Source organism: Austrofundulus limnaeus, unplaced genomic scaffold (assembly GCF_001266775.1).
Source record: "Austrofundulus limnaeus strain Quisiro unplaced genomic scaffold, Austrofundulus_limnaeus-1.0 Scaffold325, whole genome shotgun sequence".
Classification (NCBI taxonomy): domain Eukaryota; kingdom Metazoa; phylum Chordata; class Actinopteri; order Cyprinodontiformes; family Rivulidae; genus Austrofundulus; species Austrofundulus limnaeus.
This window is the reverse complement of record NW_013952727.1, coordinates 167,663-177,635: the sequence shown is the minus strand read 5'-3', so window position 1 is coordinate 177,635 and position 9,973 is coordinate 167,663. Positions and strand designations below refer to the sequence as shown.

Here is a 9,973-nt window from a genome sequence, read left to right as displayed (position 1 = left end):
ATGCACGTGCGTCCGGACAGGAAGTGGTGGTGACTGGTTTGAGGTCAGTGGCAGGAAAGAATGGGAACTATGCTGCTGCTGGGACGGTGGCTGGTCACAGCACAAGCTCGGGGTTTCCGGACATGCTGCAGCCTCAAACCACATCACTCAATCACTCCTTCCATTCATCCTTACCTGGTGCAGCTGYCAGTCATCATTTGACTATCACTGACCATGGAATTTATCACACTTTAAAACATTTTCTCCCATACCAAAACATCCAAATTCTTGCAGTGACCTTATATAAAAGCCTTCCTTTTTACATGTTGCCCCACCCTTCTCTTTAAACATTAAACACTGCACAATATTGTGACCACAGGAACTCAAGCGTCATGCTTCTGTGCTGTTTACTGAACTGAGGCATACCACTATTCTGACTACACAACCTTTTTAGTTTCTTTTTTTACAAAAAAAAAAGAAAGAAAGAAAGATGTTAACATATTGTTCAAAAATCATAAAAATGTAATCGAAAGCTAAAAAGTAAATATACATATTCTGAGTGTCATCGCCACTGCCACAGGTCCATTGCTTAATTTTTTTTTCACATGACATTTGACCAACAAAAATAAAATAAAATTTAGATCTGCAAGTGATAAAATACAAGCATTATACAGTCTTCACATATTGGTAGTGCTAGTAAATTTTATAGCATGACTTTTTAAGATGTAGTTTTAGGTCACCAAAACTAGAAAATAAGGTCAAAATAGAGGGGTTTTAATCAGTACCATATTACTACCAGCAGATGGCAGTCTTGCTAAAGCAATGTGTTTAGATGTAAACTGCTGATGCAGAGCAGAGAAATTCGATCAGCAATAATATTCAGCGCACGTAAAATTAAAGGAATCAATCAGGGCTTGAAAGGTTTACATTTTTTTTATCATCATGTACTTAATTCCCTGCAATTTTTTCAATCAAATACCATTGTTACTGGGGGATTTTTTGCACAAACATAAAGTTATAATAGGCTATAAAATTGTGTGAATTCTCTGTGATAAAATGTAAATGCATTTAATCTTTGTAATGGTTGGTCTAGATTAATATAAAACCAAAAACGAGTGGTTTAATATCATTTATTTAAGCACAAGTTTAGACTGAGCAGTCTGAATAAAGCTCTGCCCTTGTGCGGGAGTGCGCATGCGCATTGCCAGCTCAGCTGACAGCGGTCAGATGACGATGGCTGACTCTGGAAGTAGCAAAGAAGTAGCCGTGATTTGCAACACCGACATAACTTCAACGGAATCAGAGAACAACATCATAAACACGGTCGTGCTTTTTCTTATTCGTCACAGCAAGCGTCTTTGAACTCTAAAAAAAGCCTTATTTTCGCTTGAGACACCCTTCCGTACGGTCTAAGTTAGCTAGCAATAGCAACAAAACATTTTCCACAAGTTTTTTTCAAAGGGAATTTGCAGCTTTATTTAAGTTTAGTAGCTTCTTCTGTAAATTCATCTTGTAGTTTTGATGTGCAAAATTGAAGTTTGCAAAATAGGCCAAAATTGCTTTCGCTTACGGTCGTTTCAAACTTTGTAAAACTTTACATTTGCTGTTAGCRTGCTAGTTAGCAAGTCAAACACTAATTTGTTTACGATGAATGAACCTCATTCATCTTAACGGGTCACGTGACCCACCTCCACTTACATGTTATCTCCCACAGTGTTACGTTGAAGTTTGTGCGAATTGTGTTGCAGAGTTTGAGTTGAGGTTATCTGTGCCTTAAATGTTTAAATAATAGTATAATAATATTCTAATCAATTTGCAACTTAGATTCTTATATTTCCACTTCTTTCTCATGTCTGCAGATGGTGGAAAGAGGTACTGCCCTGCTGAGAAAAATGGAAATAAGCGTAGGAGAGGCAGATAAAAGGACAGGGAAAAACWCAGTTAATATGCAGGAAACCTACACTGTCTACCTCATTGAAATACGGTGGGTATACCTGAATATCCGCTAGTATTTTATGTAATTTTTCAACCGGTTGTTGAAACTGATTGCAGGTGGCTTTTACATTTGATAACATTTGTCTTTTTTTATCTGAAGGCCAGCTGAATCTGTCCCTGAAGGAGGTACGCCGGCTGCACCAGACACTTTGTGGAGGCGCTACAGTGAGTTTGAGCTGCTCAGAACATACCTCYTGGTTACCTATCCCTACATCATCATTCCTCCACTGCCAGAGAAGAGAGTGAGTGACACATTAGCCCCTCCGATGGAAGATTTTCAGCCTTCCCTTTTACAACAACTAACTGTTTTTTGTTTGTTTGTTTTGTCTTTTGCAGGCTGAGTTTGTGTGGCACAAGCTTTCTGCAGACAACCTTGATCCAGATTTTGTGGAGCGACGGAGAGTTGGTCTGGAAAACTTCCTGCTGCGTGTTGCATCACATCCTGTCTTGTCCAACGACAACATTTTCTTCCTCTTTCTTACAGAGGTTAGCAACTTAGCAAAGAGCTTATAGCGTCCTGTGTTTAAGGACTTGCCTGTCCATAGTTTAGGATAATAAACAGTTGTTAATTATATTGAAAAATATTAAGTTGCAGCTGTGTTTGTGTGCGCTAATGAATGCACCAACATGTAGAGGGGTCTATCTTATTCTGAATCATCTGAGATAAATCTTCTCTAGAAATGCACCTAATTTAGAGTCATTTTACTGTTTAAATGAGGCTATGTAGAAATGCAAATGATGTAGCCTATCTGCCTATTGTCTGAAGGTGTGTAGTTCATTCAGATCAGTCAGGTGTTTTCAGGTTTCTTGGGTCAGCTGCAGAGGGACCTGGGGAGCAAAGGCAGAAGCTATGAATTATTAATATAACCTGGATAGAGGTTGTTTTCCTGCATTCATTTTCTACCTTGCCTTTCTGTGAAATCCATGTAAAAATTGTTTTTCTTGTTAACTTCCTGACAAAAATAGCATCTTGATACAAGCATCAGTAGACTGAACTTCTGATATGTATATGTGTATATACATATTAGTGTGTGGATGTATACTGCGGGTAGAACAAATATTGAACATGTCACCATTTTTTTCAGTAAATATATTGCTAGAGGTGCTAATGACATGAAATTTTCACCAGATGTTGGTAACAACCCAAGTGATCCATACATACAAAGAAATCAAACCATAAATGTCCAGAAATGAAGTTATTTGTAATAATGTGGAATGGCACAGGGAAAAAGTATTGAACACACTTACTGAAATTTATCTAATACTTTGTACAAAAGCCTTTGTTGTCAATGACAGCTTCAAGACGCCTCCTGTATGGAGAAACTAGTGGCATGCAYTGCTCAGGTGTGATTTTGGCCCATTCTTCCACAAACAGTCTTCAAATCTTGAAGGTTTCGTGGACCTCTTCTATGAACTCTGATCTTTAGTTCTTTCCATAGATTTTCTGTTGGATTCAGGTCAGGTGATTGGCTGGGCCATTCCAGCAGCTTTAGTTTCTTTCTCTGAAACCAACTGAGAGTTTCCTTGGCTTTGTGTTTGGGCTCATTGTCTTGCTGAAATGTCCAGCCACGTTTCATCTTCATCATCCTGGTAGATGGAAGCAGATTTTTATCAAGAATGTCTCTGCACATTTTTCCACTCATCCTTCCTTCAATTATTTGAAGTTTGCCAGTACCATATGCTGAAAAACAGCCCCACACCATGATGTTCCCACCTCCAAACTTCACTGTTGGTATGGTGTTTTTGGACTGATGTGCAGTGCCATTTGACCTCCAAACATGATGTGTATTCTGGCGTCCAAACAGTTCAATGTTGGTCTCATCTGACCAGACTATATTCTCCCAGTATTACACAGGCTTGTTTAAATGTTGTGCAGCAAACTTTAAAGGAGCTTCAACATGCTGTTTCTTCAGCAGTGGAGTCTTGCATGGTGAGCGTGCATACAGGCCATGGTGGTTCAGTGCATTACTTATTGTTTTCTTTGAAACAATCATACCTGCTAATTCCAGGTCTTTCTGAAGCTCTCCACAAGTGGTCCTTGGCTCTTGGACAACTCTTCTGATAATTCTTTTCACTCCTCTGTCAGAAATCTTGTGAGGAGCACCTGGTTGTGGTCGGTTTATGGTGAAATAATGTTCTTTCCACTTCTGAATTATGGCCCCAACAGTGCTCACTGGAACCTTCAGAAGTTTAGACATTTTTCTGTAACCGATGCCATCATTATGCTTTGCAACAATAAGGTTGTGAAGGTCTTGAGAGAGCTCTTTACTTTTACCCATCATCAGATGGTTCTTGTGTGATACCTGGCCATCATTTGGGACTGAACCAGMTGATATTAACTTGCACTGACAAGGGGCAGGCTTGCTTTCTAATTACTGAGAGAGTTCAGCTGGTGTCTTGGCTTTCCATGCCTTTTTACACCTCCCTTTCTTCATGTGTTCAATACTTTTTCCCTGTGCCATTCCACATTATTAGAAATAACTTCATTTCTGGACATTTATGGTTTGATTTCTTTGTATGTATGGATCACTTGGGTTGTTACCGACATCTGGTGAAAATTTCATGTCATTAGCACCTCTAGTAATATATTTACTGAGAAAAATGGTGATGTGTTCAATACTTATTTTTATTTATTTATTTGTGGCTATATATAAAGACCATGTTTCACTCTTTATGGTTTACATCCCTCTTGTGTCATGTGTTTGTTAAATATCTTTAGGAAAAGGGATGGAGGGACGCAGTCCTAGAGACAGGTTTCCAAGATAAGGTAGGATTATGTTTTTATTTCTTTCACTGTTAAATATGTTATAAATGCTAATCAAATCATCTTTTTACTGTTGAAAATTATTAGTTATATTGTTATTATTTATTATAATTCAACTATATATTTACAGATTTTTTTCCCTTTTTTAAATTTTTTAACGTATTTTCGTTTCCCACAAGGTGGACTCCAGATTAAARTCTTTGAGTGCCATGTTACGAGTCAAGAACCCAGACAAGTACGTGTAACTAATAAAATATTCACACTGACTGGAAAGAAATAAAAACAAATGTTTGATTTCTAAAAGATAAAGCAGCTCTGGGAAATGTGCAAGTTGAAATCAACATGATGGTCATGAAAATCAAAGGAACTACATAGAAAAAAAAAGATTTGAAAATATTGCTTCTTTGTTGTCCATCAGGAGATTCACGGCACTGAAACACTACAGTGATGATCTGAACACTGTCGTCTCTCAGTTACTCAGAGTGAGAGCGGTAAGTTTGGACTCATGAGAGCAGAGAAATTTATATTTAAAGTTACTTTCTATCATTTGTTTCTGGTGACACGTCTCACCCTGTTTACATAAATAGTCTCTGTCTCTAGCTGTTTATGCCTTTAAACTGGATGGAGACTATTTAATCTGGCAACTTGACTATAGCCTAAGTTGTTCACAATGTTCTTCTGAATAAAATTTAGAAAGCTCTTAGCCATAATGAAAATACCTAATGACTTTGGGCAGCTTTAAATTGTGTTGCACTTTAAGAAAATCGTTGCTACTGATTGATATTTTGTTATTTCAGCGAGTGGCAGACAGACTGTATGGGGTTTACAAAGTCCATGGTAACTACGGCAGAGTATTCAGGTAAAAAAAACTAACTTAAAAAAACTGTTTATTGTAATATTTTTGCTTTGGTCCACTCATATTAAAAACAAAATAATACACTATGCTTAAATGAAATAAACCTTTTAAGTTATGACTGAGAAAATAAATAATTTCATGATTACTAAAACCCATGGAATCAAAAAGGATTTGGTTTGGAACTGAACAGAAAGAATATTTGAGTTTAAGTTAATGAAATGATGAAATTCTGACATCTTCAGTGAATGGAGTGCAATAGAAAAGGAAATGGGAGACGGGCTGCAGAGCGCTGGCCACCACATGGACACGTAAGTCATAAACTTTAAGTATCTCCTTATCGGTGCAGCGTCTCTTACACATAAACCTTAGCTTTTGCCTGGTTGTGGAGTTTGGTTTGTCATTTTCTCACCCATAGAAATATTACATTTACGTCCAGGTACGCTGCATCGATAGATGATATTCTTGAAGAAGAAGAGCACTATGCAGACCAGCTGAAAGAATACCTTTTCTACACTGATTCTGTCAGGTAAAGTCGATTAAAAGGAGGAAACAAACGTACATAATAAAAATATGTTGTTTAAATGTGTGTATTAGAATTTTGATATTAAAAATGCATCATAATTGCTTTTAAGCTCAGATATAAGCTGCTGTTTTTTTATTTTTTTTATTTTTATTTTTTGCTTGTTTGCCTTTTTTTAATTGTGGATGTTTAAAATAAAATAAGGGTATGGAGTGCCAACATGTGGCATATGTCTAAAATCTTTATATGATAAATAAATACATTTGTCAAATGGCTTAATAACTTAAATAAAATAGTAATCTAACCATACCTTAATTGACTGCAATCCTTATAAATGACCCATCTGTCCTCCTGCCTGTCAATGATTTCAGATATCACTTATTCATTTTCTGAAGGGTAAAACAAGTTAAAACATTGTTGTCTTATGAAATAGTTGGGTTTAGTTTAGTCAGTATCCTTAACTCGTATGCAGTTCTATTGTTCAGCATAATTTGATGACGTTTTGTCAATTTGTATGAAGGTCGGTGTGTCGGAAGCATGAGTTGATCCAGTATGAGCTGGAGATGGCAGCTCAGGACCTCGCCTACAAAAAACAACAGAAAGAAGAGCTGGCAACCGGGGTAACACACATTACTGCTACACACATTTCTACACCCTTTAACCAAATATATAAATAATGCTAAACTTATTTTGTGCTCAGTTTTGAAAATCATGATTAGATTTGTTATTTTGTGTTTTGTTTTTGTGTTGAACGCAGGCTGTGCGGATCTTTTCTCTAAAGGGAATGACCAGTAAGTTATTTGGCCAAGAGAGCCAGGAGCAGAGGGAGAGCAAGATGGCAGCTCTGGAACAGAGCATCCAAGAAGGAGAGGAAGTCATCAAGGAGAAGAACGCAGAGTGCCAGTAAGGCCGACACTAGTTATAATCCGTCCGCCTTTTAAGTTCCTGTTCTTCAAATTTCTTCCTCTGTTTTACTTCTGCCTGAAAATGCCACGGATAATCTTTCAAAATCTAGTTTTGATTGAGTAGGATCATCCTGAAAGGACAACTTTTCAATAAAGATAATGTTAAACTGGCCTGGATCCTCAATTTTTTCTCAGCTTTGATAAAAGGGTGTGATCCCACTGGATTATTAGAAAGTATTTATCCTTTAGGATTGTTGATCCAGCTAACTCTTTGCCATCGCACCTCAGGAGTTCATTCCTGACAAACCAACCAGGATGGAAGCTGCTCCAGTTGCACGTACAGCTCTGATGTCGCACAGCAACCCGTCTGTTCAGTTCTTTTATAAACAAAAGCCACCTGAGTCAACATAAAACAAAACAATAATTAACTAAATAGAAGCACACACAGTGTGTCATTGTTCTAGTTTCCCCTTCCCCTGTCTTGTCCTTAGTTTATTATTTTTTTTAATTTGCAATAAAACTAATAATTTGATGTCTTTGTGTCTTTAGAGAATTTGTGAAAAAAGCATGGAACGACATCGAGCGTTTTAAGGAGCAGAAGGATAAAGATTTACGTGAAGCGCTAATCAGCTATGCTATTATGCAGATTAGCATGTGTAAAAAGGTGAGGGCTTCCTTTTGTAGACGGTGTGTTTATGTCAAATACCAGTCATTTATCATTTAGTCATTTGGTTTCTTAAGTTTCACTCATGAGCTGTTATAGAAAGTCTGACACACCTTCAGTTTATCTCACATGTTCTGCCGCTTGTTTGTCTTTCCAGGGAATCCAGGTGTGGTCCAATGCCAAAGAGTGTTTCAACAAAATGTGAGCCACTTTAGGTACCAATCACACTCCTCATCAAAGCCGGCAGTCTTTCAGATTCTACAGACTGGGACCATCAGCTGCTTGTTGTACTGCAGTCATGTGGAGAAAGGCTGGGAGCCAAAATACTGCCCCCAGTTTGCTTACGGTGACAATAATCCTGCCAACATTTCTTTGTATTTCCTTTTCCTCACCTATTCATTTATTTAAAAAAACAGCCAAAGTGATTAACTCCATGCTTTATTGATTATTTTTAATTGGAGTGGTCCAAGTGTGGGACTTTGAAATTCTCCTGATGTACTGCTGACAAACCAAACTTTAAGTTCTGGTGTTTAGCAGCACAGTGAAATTACAACGCATGACTAATTTTGAAGAATAAGATATAAACTTACAGTTTAATGACTAATCATGAGAAGCTGCATGTTGATGAAGCAACCTTAGACAAACTATAAAACATGCAGTTGTTTGCTGATTGTGGGTGGATGCACTCTCAGTATGACTAAGCAGCATTAAGTTTGTATTTGGGATTGCTTAGGTTTGCTCTGAAACTGAAGTGATAAAAATGTTTGATTTTCCTCCAAAATCCTACAAAAATGGCTAAACAATACATTAAATGTAACATGATGTAATAGAAATTGGACCTTTTTACAGAACTTCATCTTTAAAAACCACTACACTACATTTTTAAAATAACTTTTTTTCTTTTTCATACATCATTTTGAAAGCTGACGAGTGATTTTTATGGTACAGATCACAATCAAGGACTGACAAATGTTAATATTAATATTCACTTAACTTGTGGCTACTGTTTTGTTCTAAAAAAGAGGAGAAATAAGCAATTGTAGCCCAAAAAAACGGGGTTTGCTTAATTTTGGTACCTGTGTTAACTTCCATGTATTTGGAGTACAAAGTGCAGCCTTTATTTAAAACATAAACTTTGCCTTTTTTCTCAGATGGAAAACTCTATAGCCTTAAAACTACCAATGATGTTAAAAAATAAGCAAATAAAACCTGCCAAACATCTGTTCACTGTTAATGTGCCTCAATTTTTTTGTGACCAAAATGTAGGAACTCCTGGTTTTAGATCTTTTCAATTAGTTAATGATAACCAACACCATAAAAGCACTTATTTTCAGAAGCATTAGAAGAAGGTAACGTCGTTAAATGGAGCTGACATCTGAATGTGCCGAGACAGAAAACCACAAGTTTCTGTTTGTCTTTTTTTTTATTTTATTTCAGAATTAATTGTTTACTAAAATGATCAGAAGCTAAGGCATTGTATGTTTTTACAGTAAATGAGTCAAATGTTATGATTCTGCTAAAGCTCTAATAAATTTGTGTGAATGACTTTGTTGCATTTTTCTTTCAAATAATTTCCATGCATGCAATGGAAAAATAATAATTAAATCCAGGATGGAATTGATTGGTGTTGCCTCACATTCAGATATGATTTTTGCAGGGGCTATTTGTTTTCAACCCATTAGTGTTTTTGACAAAAAGTTTCAAAGTAATTTTACTGAGCAAATTGCAAAGGAGAGACTTTTATCATTTGCCTCTAAATAACAGATGTACCTAGATAGTAGGGTCAGTTTTCACATTCACACATGGAAAGAGAAAATCACATATGTTCAAGTATGGTCACACCCTTGTTGGTACGTTCATATAAATTTATTATATCCATAGTGACTAAATATTGCAGATGCTTATTTGTCTAAACCCAATGATTAAATCATAAATTCCTCTAAGTTGCAGCAAATGCATGCATTAAAATGCATGTTTTAGGAAAAGATGTGTATAAAAATGTATCTGAGTGGTAATTGTTTAGCACACTCTTATTTAATTTGAATCATGAACATGTATTGTTTATTGATGTTCCAAAGGGAGTCATGCAAATATTTTCAACCTTGTTGTATTAAACATTATGTAAACAGGTAAAATGAGTAATAAGTTGTTGTCTAACACAAGATAAATTCCTAAACATTTTAATTTTAACCATTAAAAAAAAGGTTACATTCCAATAGTACAAGCTGACTGAACAGCACCCCCTGCTGGATAAAAAAGTAACAACTAGTTATACAAAGAAGGATAAGAT

The 9,973-nt window shown here is 36.4% G+C and overlaps 1 protein-coding gene across 1 annotated transcript; it reads left to right on the top strand.

Moving 5' to 3' along the window:
* The first annotated feature begins 1,167 nt into the window (after positions 1-1,167).
* snx4 (sorting nexin 4) lies at positions 1,168-9,229 on the top strand. The gene is made up of 14 exons (XM_014022331.1): positions 1,168-1,302; positions 1,839-1,963; positions 2,075-2,216; positions 2,311-2,460; positions 4,694-4,741; positions 4,918-4,973; positions 5,157-5,229; positions 5,536-5,597; positions 5,837-5,902; positions 6,031-6,120; positions 6,635-6,734; positions 6,872-7,017; positions 7,569-7,683; positions 7,841-9,229. The coding sequence occupies exons 1-14, from the start codon at positions 1,174-1,176 to the stop codon at positions 7,886-7,888; spliced, it is 1,350 nt and encodes a 449-aa protein (XP_013877785.1). The 5' UTR covers positions 1,168-1,173; the 3' UTR covers positions 7,889-9,229.
* Positions 9,230-9,973: the final 744 nt, after the last annotated feature.